At 53.5% G+C, this 13,119-nt stretch overlaps 1 protein-coding gene across 3 annotated transcripts in view; it reads right to left on the reverse strand.

Moving 5' to 3' along the window:
* The window catches only part of STX1A (syntaxin 1A), a 97,217-nt gene that overhangs the window by 13,565 nt on the left and 70,533 nt on the right, over positions 1 to 13,119 (reverse strand). For all 3 annotated transcript variants that reach the window (XM_054209021.1, XM_054209020.1, XM_054209019.1), the window contains one exon: positions 2,460 to 2,568. In XM_054209021.1, the coding sequence (XP_054064996.1) occupies positions 2,460 to 2,568 (109 nt within the window). The remainder of the gene's footprint in view (positions 1 to 2,459; positions 2,569 to 13,119) is intronic.

Here is a 13,119-nt window from a genome sequence, read left to right on the forward strand (position 1 = left end):
TTAAGGCTGGGGCAGAAGCAGTGGGAGAGGAAAGGATACCCATTTCACCACATCGGACAGGCTCCCAGGCTCAGCATGCGCTGGCCGGGCAGGGGTGTCAGCGAGGGTCACCGAGGTACAGCCCTTGGCACACACCGACATGGCAGCGCCTACACAAGGAGAAGGGGCAGATCCTGCGGGGGCTGTGGGGAGCCCCAGGGGCTATGGCCTGGGGCAGTGACTCTACATCACCATTTCTTCTGCAGCCGTCCTACTTCCAGAGCAAAAGGCAGATGCAGTTAGGATGGAGAAGCTTGCCAGGCGCTTGGGAGCCTCCCCAGAGCAGCTGAGAAGTCCCTGCTCTCATACCTTCAAAACCAGAGTGATTCACTGTGAGAGCTCCTGGCACTTTCTATCTTTGGATTCATCAGCTGAAAACGAGAGTGAGGATTTCACAGGGCTCTGTGCAGTTGCCACATCCCAGCTGAGCTCCGTTCAAAAAAGCCTGTTCAAGATCCCCCCGGAGCAGCAGGGACGGGAGGTGCCAGCTGAGACACCCCAGAACGAGTGGAGCCCTCTGCCCAGGAAGCACTCCTGAGAAAACCTCAACAAGCTTGTTGCTTTTGACAAGACTTTTTGCCAGAAGAGATTTTTTGACATCCTGACAGAGGAACCCAGCTTTTGCAAAGGACTGTGTGGAGGACTGTGTACCTTCCCAGCACAGACCCCATCCTGCACCTGCTCCACACCTCCACCCCGAAGGGAAAGCACGTCCCTCAACGTCACCAACTAGGACACCCCCTCTGCACCCAGCTGCTGCACCGCGGTGAGTGCGGAGTAGCCTTTCCCTCGTGCCCATCAGCGCTTTGTCAGGCACTGACAGCCTGGCAGAATGGACAGAGCGAAGGCAAGTATAATTTAATATATCTCCATAATTTAAGCAGAGCAGCAGAGCCCTTCCAAAATCCGGGAGCAGAAAAAGAAGGAGGACGGTTTCTTTCAGGTCTGCAGACCTGGCCAAGTCCTTTCAAATCTTCTCTCTTAGAAGGGAGGCATAGGGATACCTTAAATTCCTATTTCCCTTACAAGACACGCCTGTGGCTGGGTTATCACCTACAGAATGACTTTAGCTGATGAACGAGTCAGTCAGCTGGAGCAGTGACACACTCACCATCCTGCCTTACATTAAACGTCAAGCTCTTGTTGAGCCTCAGGTCGGTGAACCTTTCCATGCAGCCAGTGTGAAACATTTCTATTATTATTATGCATCATAAAGACTAATCTTAACAGAAGAAAGGCTTGCACAGCCAGGTCTCCTTCTAGCCTTCCACAGAAACCACCATACTCCACTAGCACACAGACTCCCAGGCACCTGCGGCTCATGAAGGACATTCCCACAGGTGACCTTCATGGACACCATGCTGACTCAAAGATTCCCAACCTTATTATTCATGTTGAGTTGTGAAACAGAAGAAAAACACCCATTTGTTTGTCAGGAAAAAAAAAAAACCACCTGGACTAGGCTTCAGATTCTTTCATTTTGAGCACAAAAAACTATGACATCTCTCTGAGGTGACATTATTTGCAAAAAGAGATGATGAGATGAGATGAGATGAGATGAGATGAGATGAGATGAGATGAGATGAGATGAGATGATTTGCAAAAAAAAAAGTCTTTTAATCTCTCCATGCCCTGACTTCTCCCTTGCTTGTTTATTCCCCTAATTATAGTGGTGGCATGGTCCTTCTTTGCTGGGAGATGACTACATTTCTCTAAAACTAACCAGGTATCACCAATTGCCCAGAAGAACAACCAGGAGTGCAGGTTTTGTGGATGGGCTCTGAATGACACCTGGAGATCTTAGCGCCACCGTGGTGACAGCCTCAGAGGTGTCACCTGGGGCCCACCTTCGGCCAGAAGACACCACTACTGCTACTAAGAGCCATCACGGTCCTGGGTCCCGGGAGCTACCTGGGGCAGGCACCAAGGCTCGTGCTCCTCCTGCAGCAAGGGAAACGGCTGGGAGCTGTGAGTGCCCCCATCTCGAGAGCTCCCTTCCCTGGTTCCACATCTGGTTCAGTCCACCCACAACAAAAAGCACCCCGGGGGAAGGCACGGCAACACACGGGAGTCAGGCATTCCTGCTGGCTGCTTTGATTTCAAAATTAGCTGCAAATAAGGAAGAAATTTCTCTCCTTGTGCTCCCTGCGCTCTCTACGCAGCATTTAAGAAAATCTGAGGGGAATTTTTTGCGCTTCGCTAGATGCGTTTTGACACCGGGATGCAAGATACTACCACGTGTCTACCCACCAGCGGAAGCCGTGTCCCAGTTGCTCCTGCAGCCTCCACGCACCCCCAGGTTTTCACGCGGCAGCTCTGCACAGCTGTGGGAGCAGCTCTGACCCCGCCAGAGCCGCTGCGGGACGCGGCCCCCATGGTGCGCGCAGCCCGGCCGTGTCCCCCCCTCTGAGTTTACTCACTGATCTCCAGCTGCCTCTGAATCCTGCCCTTGCAGCGCTCCCGGTAGTCAGTCTGCGTGGCGTTGTACTCGGACATCACCTCCACGAACTTGCGTGACAGCGTCGAGTGCTGCGGATGGGAGAGGAAGAGGGAGCAGGTGGTGAGGGAGAGATCTGCCACCCCTGAGCCGGAGGAAGGCTCACCCCTGAGCACCCCGCACGCCTCTAGCAGTGCAAAAAGCATTTCCAGCCCAAAAGCTGCTCCAAGGAGTGCAACAAAGCACAAGGGTAGCAGGTGGCAGCAAGCGACAATGGCCCCGGGGGGGAGTGAACCAGACACACCCCTCACCCAAGCCCAACCCAAGCACAGCCTTCAGCCCCCAGAGGACCCCCCGGGGTGGTGCCAGACCCGTGGGTCACGGCTGCAGCGCCCTCCTTGCACCACACTACAGCTTGTGCCCAAGCAGCCCAGAGCTGAGGCCACAACTGTGCCGGGGGTCGAGCCCTGCCCGCCTCTGCCACACTGCCAGGATGTGCCGCACCTGGCACAGGCACAGGATGGACCAAACCTGCCCCAAACCGAGCGGCTGCCTGCAGAGCTGCCAGCCCAGGGCGGATGGTGTGGCAGAGCTATCACCCCCTGCACACAGAGCACCCTCACCTTACTAGGCTGCTTTCCATTTTCCAGGAAACATACCGGAAAACCTTGGAATTACACGTGACCAGGGGTCCAGCTGAACACGCTGACCCTCCCCCCTCCCAGTGCTGGCTGCTGCCCCCGGGGGGAAGCTCACTGCCGCATGAGCACCCACCCTGGGGCCTGGCTCGCTGTCTGCCCACAGCCCTGAAGATGTCCCAGGAGGGCCAGGACAGAGCATCACATGCATCCTACACCCAAACACTCGTGTCTCCTGAATGAGCGCTTTCCCCCATATGCCAGAAATCCGAGTTTCATACAACGACAGACTCACAGAATGGTAGGGGTTGGAAGGGAGCTTCAAAGATCACCCAGTCCAAACCCCCCCAACTTTGGTGGGGGTGGGGGGGTAGGGTAGTGGGCAGGGACATCTCCCACTACACCTCTTCGGGGTTGTGGAAGGCTTTGTTTGGAGGTAGTTTTGATTGCAATTAAAAAAGGGATGCATCTGCCTCATCTTGTTCTTGGGAACAACTGGGCTGTTTCTGTAACGGCGCAGAAAAACCTACCCTGCAGCTAGGAGCTTCACTCCAACCGACGGCCTTTGCACATCATGGAGAACCACCACCAGCAGGACATGGGATCCAGCTATGCCCACCGAGCGGGGCCGGAGCAGCAGGTCCAACAGTGCTGGCTGCCCTCACGCTACTCGGAGCTCCTCTTCCTCCACGGCTGTCGACACCAACCAATCCCTGCAGTGTGCTCCCATCCCCTTCACTGAACCAGGAGGGAAGGTCTGGCAAGGGTGGTGTCGCAGGTTACCCTTGGTGGGAGTGAGACTGTCACCCTGTCACACGCAGTGCTCCGGGGGGTGTGAGGAGAGCAGAGCAGAGGGGGAGCATCCCCTCCCTGGCCCTGTTGGCCACGCTGCTGGGGATGCAGCCCAGGAGACACTTGGCTTTCTGGGCTGCAAGCTCACTTTGCTGGCTCGTGTCCCATTTGTCACCCACCAGTATCCCCCCATCCTCCTCCGCAGGGTTGAGAGTCTCCCTTTCCAGGCAAATCTGGCACACGAGTCTCAAGCGAAGCCAAATCCAACACTGTGTCAAGCAAGAAGTGCATGTGTGCTTCTTCAGCCACGCAGCAGGTGCAACAGCGTGTGACTAACGGGGCGCATCGCACACACCCGTCCCGGGCACTCAGCATCACTCGCACATGCAACAGGCACCTGGACCAGTCGATGGTACTGCTGTGGGGGGAGAAGGGTGTTACCCAGCCTCACCCCTTGAACTGCTCATGCAGCCCAACCCCAGGAGTGGGGACCAGCAGGAGATATGGAGAAATGGTGGAAAGAGAAAGGAGAAGAGGCAATGATAAAGGGATAGGAAAAGAGCATACTCAGAAAGGATCAGAAAGATGATATGGAGAGAATGACACGATGAAGAAACTCCTGATAAGTGTTCCCCCTGGGACTTTCAGGGCCACCAGCACAGCCGGAGCTCACCCTTAGAGCGTGACGGCTCACAGAGAGCCGACCCAAAGGGCTGCACCCAGCCCTGCTGAGCTGGAGCAGCTCCCAAAGCGTCTACACATGGGGGGACCGGTGCAACGCAGCATCCCTGCAGGGTCAGCCTGGTGCACGCTGGTGCTCACACACTCCTCTGGGTGTTGGTACATCTGGAGCAGCCCCAGCCAACATACTCCTACCTCCAGGAGACAGCACTGGAGACGTCCTGAAGATATACTTGCATTTGCTTTGCAGCTATTCTAAGCAAGCAGCAGCTTGGTATTTATTGGGGAGACTCAGGCTCAGCTCATCTTATTCCCACTCTGATGGCAAACCTCACACGAAAACCTCCCTCCAGCTTGAGCTTCAGCAGGCAGCCTCTGCTCGAGAGGTGCCCAGCCCAAAGCAAAGTCCCAACAGCTCCTGAGCACCGTGCCTTGAAATCCGGCAAAGGTGCGGTGTGCCATCCAAGCCACTCTTCCTCTGCCTTTTCAAAATCGTTTCCCTAAAATCCAGTTCGTTCTCACTCGATGAAAAGTACCAACATATGTTGATCTGCAGCCAAATATAACCTGGGTGTTGAATGACCCCCCTTTCTGCCAATCGGTGTACCACACCATGCCTCTTTTACTTAAGGAGTTATTTAACTCAGTGTTTATTTTGTCAGATTGTTATTTTATGTTCCCACGAGCATCCCACATGTCTACAAAATGTATTTGATTTTTGAAGGAACACAGAGTTTCATGCAAAATGGGCTAGAAAAAACATTCGAAGTAGCTTTCAGTCATTAAATAAAACTACCTGAATATTCAAAGTAAATAAAAAGCACACAAAAATGCACCTTGCATACAAAAGAAACTCATTAAAAAGAAAATATTAACTCAAATTAGGAAATGAGGTTATGTCACCTGGGGCTAGAGACTCTTCATTCCCCAAACTTGGGGAAAGCAGCCCAATTTGCATGAACCACCAAGCTGGATTTCCAAAGAGCTCACACAGCTCTGGGTATCCACAGCGGGCTTTGAAACCCCCCCAAAGCATACACTGAAACCTGGGGCCTTGGCCTTCAATGCTTTAATTAAAAGACAATTCTGAAGTGCTCATCCCCTAGGGGACCCTGGCGGCGGGGGGGAAGGCCAGCCTTCCTCTTGTGCCCGTTGGGGTCACAGGGGGAGCTGAGATCCCACACCTGGGTTCACACCAGCTGGGTTCGTTTCGGTGTTTGAACTAGTCCAAGCGAGGTGAATACTTCCACCGCAGTGGCTAGAAAAACCAAGCCCAAAAGCAACTAGAGCAAAAGCTATTCTGAATATCACAGGTTCCAAGAGTACTGACGTTTGGAGGAATGTAAATAGTAGTTTTTGCTCTGTAATCAACTCAAAATTTGTTACTTATAGAAAACACAGAAAATGCTGTTGAGACATCTGGGAACCTGCATCACTTGGCAACATTTCTGAGCTGGGGATGCCCTTGGGAGCTGCCACCACAAAGCCCCTGTATCTCTGCTGCCGGAGACCCGGCCGAGGCAGGCTGCTGTACTGTAACTGCTGCTGCCAAACGGGGACAAACAGAGTGGTTTTAGCGTAATGAATTTTGAACACGAAAACAACTTTTCCTCAGCGCAGAAGCAGTGCAGGAGCCAAGCTGCCCCTGGGACCAGTTTGCTGTGGGCTCTTGGAATCACAGAATCAATCACAGAATCCCAGGTTGGAAGGGACCTCAAGGATCACCTGGTCCAACCTTTCTTGGCAAAAGCACAGTCCAGACAAGCTGGCCCAGCACCCCGTCCAGCCGAACCTTAGAAGTGTCCAATGCTGGGGAATCCACCACTTCCCTGAGGAGATTATTCCAATGGCTGATTGTTCTCATTGTGGAAAAATTTTCCTCTAATGTCCATTCGGAATCTCCCCAGGGGTAACTTGTACCCATCACCCCTCGTCTTTTCCACGTGAATCCTTGTAAAAAGGAGTCCATCCTTCATCTCCTCCATCTTCTTTGGACTTGTGCTCCCACGGAAGAGGCCAGCACCATTGGCTGCCCCAGGACTGCGGCCAGAGGACCAGCCCAGCTCAATATGCTCACATGAGCCTCCCTACCTTGTTGGCTTCCACACAGCCTGTCCAGCTGGCCCAGGGTAAGACAAAGCCATTCCTATGAAAGCTCCAGGTCTGATGAGGCTCTTTTGGCTGGAGATGACAACAGCCAAGCCAGAGTAAAAGTCCATAATATTAATGCTCGGTTGTTCGTGATTTACAACACGTTAACAAAGAGGGGAATCAGTTCCTTACTCCTCCTTTTACTCAGTGATTTTCTCACAGAAAAGTCCATACAAACCAGTGAAGCCCTTGTTGCAGAAATACCTACGCAAGGACCACGCTTAAAGTATCAGGCATACCTAAATCAGCTCTCCAGTTCAACTCGCCCCAAATCCCACAGGCAAATGGAGGAAGGGAGGTGGGGGAACAGAGACACATGGCCCAAGCACCCCGGAAGGAGCTGGGAGAGCCAGAGCTCAACTGGAGTGGTGTGAGGGGTGTGCGGGGCAGGAGGATGGACTGCTCTAAGTACAAAAGAGCTTAAGGAAGGCTAAGGAAGCTGTGGTCACACTGCTCAGTGGGGCAGGAGCTCTAGTGACCAAGGACATGGCAAAGGTTTCCATTTCTTCTTTTGTCTTGGTGATCACAGGTAAGGTCTGTCCTTGGCTTCCTGGTGCCCTCTGAGCACGGGCCGGTGGCATGAGACACTACCCATAGAGAGGGAAGTAGACTTTGAGCATGCTTAAGTCAACTGCAAATACACAGGTCCATGGGACCAGGCGGGATGCATCTGAGCATGCTGCTGGACCTGGCCAATGCCACTGCAAAGCACCTCTCTGCTGTCTTCCAAAGACAGAGGTGATGATGGGTGGTCCCAGAGGACTGGCAAAAAAGGGCAAACACCACACATCTTCTGGGAGGAGGATCTGGGGAACCCCTCAGCAACCCCCCCACCCCAGTCACTGAGAACGTCACTGAGTAAATCCTCCCAGAAGAACAAGAAGGTAATTGGAAACAGCCAGCGTGGATTTACTGGGGGCAAATTGCACTGTGCCATCCTGATGGCCTTCTCTGATGAGACGACTAGCTGTGCAGATAAGAGGGGAGCAGGGAATGGTGCACACCCTGAGTTTAGGACCTTTGACGCACACTCCCGCAGTATTCTTACAGACGTTTTGATAGGACACAAGTTGGATAAGGTTGGTGGAAAATTGTCTGGACTAACAGGTTGTGATCAGCGATACAAAGTCCAACCAGTGGCCAGTTCCTAATGGTAAGCTCTCAGTGAGTGATGTTGGGTCTGAAATTACCATTAAATATCTTCACCAGTAACCTGGGATGGCGGAGTGGAGTGCACTTTGAGCAGGTTTGCAGAAGAAACCAAACTGGGAAGAATGACAGAAGACAGGGCTGGTATTCAGGGGGACCACAACAGTCTGGAGAAAGGGGCTGACAGGAACCCCATGAAGCTCAAAGGCAAATGCAGCGTCCTGTGTTGGGGACAGGATGCACATTGCAGGACGGGCTGGTGGCCAGCTGGCCAGAAAGCACCTAGAGCTCCCAAGTCCTCATGGACACCAGGCTGCCCAGGAGTCAGCAGGGAAGGTAAAACTCATTGTGGCCTGGGTGAGCAGAAGGACAGCCAGCAGGGCAAGGACAGGGACCATTCACTTCCATCTAGCACTTGTGAGACCACGACTAAAGCATTGTGTTCTGCCTGGGGTTCCCCAAAACACATTGTGTAGGAGTGAAGCCAGTTGAGGCCATCAAGGTGGTCTGGGATGGAGCACAGGACAAATGAGGACAGGCAGGTTTTGACCAGCTGAAGGTGACAAAGCTCAGGGAGATCTTATTGCTGCCTACAACAACCCAGTGGAAGAACGGAGTGAAGCTGAAGCCACACTCTTCTTGGTGGTGCACAGGGGCAGGACAGAGGCAACAGAACAAGACACAGGGAATTCCAGTTAAATATTAAGGGGGAAAAAATCATCATAAGGGTGATCAAACACCGGACCAGGGCCCAGACGACACATGGAGTGATGTCCATGGCATCTCCATCCTTCTAGATACTGGTAACGCAGCTGAACAAGGCCATCAGCAACCTGATGCAGTTGGCACTGCTCTGTGGCAGGGGCTGTGATCTCCTGAGCTTCCTTCTCACCAATGCGTCGTGATCCCATGAAAAAGAACAAACCTGGATGCCAGATTTCTAGTTGGGCCATTGCTTGTCCCTGGATGACCGGGAGTCCAAGGGGGACACCCATGTTACAAATACAGCCAACGCCAGCTGCTGTAGCTCCATTGCAATGCTGTGTCCCCGCTCAGGTTCTGTCCCATGACACCAAAAATTCAAAATCGCACCAGCAGTGCACTGGGTACTGAAGCAAAACCAACACAAGCAAGGGCCAGGGACTTTTTCACCCTAACGGCATGTTCCAGCCAGAAAAGTGCATTAACTCAAGTTCACCCCACACTTCCTCAGGTGACAGCTACAACAGTCACATTGGTACAGCTCACCCATCAGGCACACACAGCCTGTCAGCGCTGCTTGCCAGCCCTGCCAGAGCTGTCAGCTCCTCTTACCCACAGTGCCTGGTGACAAGAGAAGCCATCGACGCAACCCTGGAACAACACCCCCCTGTGCCCAGCTCACCTCCCGTCCCGCGCGTGCCAGCGTGCCTGCTGGGCACATGCACCGCTTGGCACGGGGTCCCATCACGGGGTCCACATCCCTGGGAAGATGGGAGCCTAGAGTCGGGGACCAGCCAGGTCATAAGCCAATGCCCCAAAGCGAAGCAGTGTGCTACATCATCTGCCTCAGCCTCCCAACGCAGGGTGTCCAAGCTGCAGCCTGGAGGAGCTCCTTTCCCCCATTACCTGCAGAGCCTAGAGAAATGCTAGGAAATGACCAAATTACAACAAAATCTGCCACTTCCTTGACTGAGTGGTCCCTGGCTGAGCAAGCTGGGGCTGCGCTGCCTGGAGAAGAGACGGCTCCAGGGAGACCTTCCTGCGGCCGCTCAGGACTTCAAGGGGCTTCTAGGAAAGAGGGAGAGAGACTTTTGACCAGGGCCTGCAGCCACAGGACAAGGGGCAGTGGTTTTGAACTGAACAGGGCTGGGGTTAGGTCGGACATAAGGAAGAAACGTTGTACCATGGGGGTGGTGGGACCCTGGCCCAGGTTGCCCAGAGAAGCTGTGGCTGCCCCATCCCTGGAGGGGTTCAAGGCCAGATTGGACGGGGCTTGGAGCAACCTGGTCTAGTGGAAGATCAGGCAGCTTGGACTGGATGATCTTGGAAAGTCCTTTCCAATCCAAACCATTCACGACTCTGTGGTGGAGCAGAGCCCCGAATCCCACTCTCCCACATGCCAGCATGATGTCCTAACCACAGTGCTTCAACATGGAGCAAATCTAAACCCTGCTCAAATTCACATCCCTGGGCCACGCAGCACCCATTTTTGGCCACCTCTAGTTTCCTCGGACGCTGCAGAAGTAATGCCTTTGCCTGGAAAACATGGGTGCACCACAGCTGACGCCAGGGACAGCCACCTCCGACTGCCCCCTCCCTGCCCTCCCCCTCCCTGCCACTGCCACCCGGCACCTGCGTTTGAGATGGCAAACAGTTCCTGAAGGGCACAGCTCAGAGCGCAGCAGAGCGCAAGGCCCGGTGGGGGTCTCACAGCACTGCTGTCAGCACACAGCAGCACTCCGCAATGATAAAGGCAGAGGGTTTTTTTCTGGGAAGAGATCTGCCGTCTGCCCCCCGACACAGCCCAGCCACAGCAGAGCTCTGCCCGTGCCAGAATCCCCCCAGGAGGGACAGGAGAGCTGGCGTGCACAGGGACTCCCTGCTCTCCTGCTTTGCTGTGTGCTCTTCCACCTTTGCTTTGGCTTTGCCATGCCCCAGCAATTCTCCTTCCCACTTGCTCTAGAGACAACCCTCAAGCCTTTCTCTTGCTTGCGCAGGGCCAGGAGGATGCCGGGCTCCGAGCTGGAAGCTGCCTCTGCTGGAAGCTGATCAGTTAACGTCACCGCTGTATTGATTCAGCACTGACTGCGGTATGGCAGAGCTGACTACGTGAGTGGCTTCCCAGGCTGAAAAGGAGATAAACCATAAACACCAAAACTCCTCTATCTTCACTGTGGAGCGCTTAGAGAAAGTAGGATTTTTACTGAGCTGCATTTGTGCGTAACCCCCCCTGTGAGAGCAGCGGATCCACGCTTGGATCCCCACCCCGCGTGCTGAAGAGCAACGCTGGCAGCTCCCACTGCCTTTATCAGTTTAACGGTTTGCTAAAACACAATCCTCACTGCAGAACAAGTCCTCGCTTCACTGCTCTCAGACACCTTGTTTTCATCCACGTCTTCCAGTACGACCGGTGAGGAGCTCACAATGCAGAGGCAGATTTCACCGCTGGAGCAGTGACTGCACCTTGCCAGGTGCTCTCTCACCAAAGGATCACCAGAAGGTTGGCCAACCTGCAGTAAAAACTACACAGCAACCCGGCATGGTGGGGCAGAAGACAAAGCTTCAGCCCAGAGAAGGATGATTTTAAGAAGCTGTGACAACGAGATAGAGGATCTGAAGCCATCAAATATCACGGTCTTTTCATGATCACTTCCCCACAAGAATTAAGCCGCATTTTCATTCCATTACTGAGTTATATGGCCAAGTTTTACCATCTCTAAATGAAGCACTTGTTTGCTTTGTACACTTTTTCTGTAGATGAACAATCTTCTCTGTCTAGTGCCGTTTCATCAAGCTAAACCAGTTCAGCCTTTAGAGCTCAGGCCACAGCTGACAATGGATGGACTTAATAAAGAAGTGCCATGGTCACACGACTTAAGGTGCCAGCCCAGTACAAACTCACTCTTTTGGATCCACTTTCCACTAAAACCTGGAGTCAACAACGTGTTTGTGGGTGCAGCATCAGGTGCCACCTACCCTTCTGCGTGTGGTGCAAGCAGAGTGTGGCAGCTCCGGCCAGCACAGAGTCTTGCACACGTACTGGGGCCAAGGTGCCACCATGCCTATGCCTGATCCAGATAAATTTACACCACTGGCTGATCCAACAGAGGCCACCAGAGCCACAGCCTTGGTCTCTCCTGCCTCCGTCCCCACACGCTGTGCAATCCTGGGATGTCCAAGACAATTACATAGCTCTGACTTCAGAAAATCAGTAAAAGTATGTCCTATTTTCACAAAGTACACGTTATTGAGGAATTCAAGCCCTGGTTTCAAAAGCAGCTGTAGACCACGGGGAACCTTGTCTTATAACACCTGAGGCCAAATGCTTCTGAGTTAACCTGAGACCTGTGAAGATTCCGCAGGCTGTGTGAGCAGTGGATGGAGCTCGGTCATCTCCCCGGTCCCCTGTTCCCTCAACGTCCTTTCCCTTGGTGCTTCCCAGGCGCTCTGCACTGCCCTCCCAGTTCGTGCCTGCCCACTGCTTCCCCAAGGAAATTTTCTTTTGGCGCTTTCTGCCGCACCGATGGCCTTGCCATGGCCCCACTGACTGCGCTGTCTCTGTTGGTGTGCTCTGAGTCTTCCCACTAGCAGCCACCACAGACATCAGAGAGGTGTTTGTGACCTGTCCTCGCTTTCCAGCTGCCTCAGGCCAGGATCCGAGCGGCGCCCAGCAGGGACATCCGCAGCAATCAGACCTTCCCACTGCAATCAGCTGCTCCCGAGAGAGAAAAGCCTCTCCACAAGACGCCCCAGAACTTCTTTCATCAAATATTTCTAAGCTATTTCTTGACTTTCGAGGGGTGGGAGGGAAGTTACTCAGAATTGCGGGATAATTCAGGCTGGAAGGGACTTCAGGAGATCATGCAGCCCAACCTCTGGCTCAAAGCGGGGTCAGTGACTTCCAGTTTCTAGCACATACTGTTGGACTCACGGACAAGCCTCCCGTCCCTCAGTGCCCATCTCTTGAGGGCCAGCACTCTCCACCTGCCTTGGCTGCAGACAGAAGCGCAAGCAGCACGACTGTTCACCACAACAGAGCGTAACGCAGCCTCAGGACCACCCAGGCAGAGGAGAGGGACCTCCACCCCCCGCTAAAGAACCCATCAAAAGAAGGTGCTAGTTACTGGTGGTTTCATGGGAATGTGAGGAAGTTGTGTCAGCATCTCAAAAGTCTAACATTTCCTGCACTGTGAAGCCACACCAGTGCCTGGTGGAGGGGCAACTACAGCCCCAGCAGAGAAGAACACCTCCAGCAGGCTGCAGGCCCGCACAGTACTCTCTGAAAAACCACCCGTCGTCTTAGATTAAATGATATTTTAGGTGAGTCACCCAGCTGCATCAGGAAGCCCTGGTCTCACTTATGAGCTGCTCAAGCATGCTTCCAGGCACTGCAGAAACACACGGTGACTTCGGATTTCTGAACACATTGCAGGCAAGTGTCCTCCCTCAAAGCTGGCACTTCAGAGGGTATTTTTGCCCCAGTTAAAATCACCTTTAGTGAGATGCTTAACACAGATGTGCAGAAACCCC

This window comes from Rissa tridactyla, chromosome 7 (assembly GCF_028500815.1).
Source record: "Rissa tridactyla isolate bRisTri1 chromosome 7, bRisTri1.patW.cur.20221130, whole genome shotgun sequence".
Classification (NCBI taxonomy): domain Eukaryota; kingdom Metazoa; phylum Chordata; class Aves; order Charadriiformes; family Laridae; genus Rissa; species Rissa tridactyla.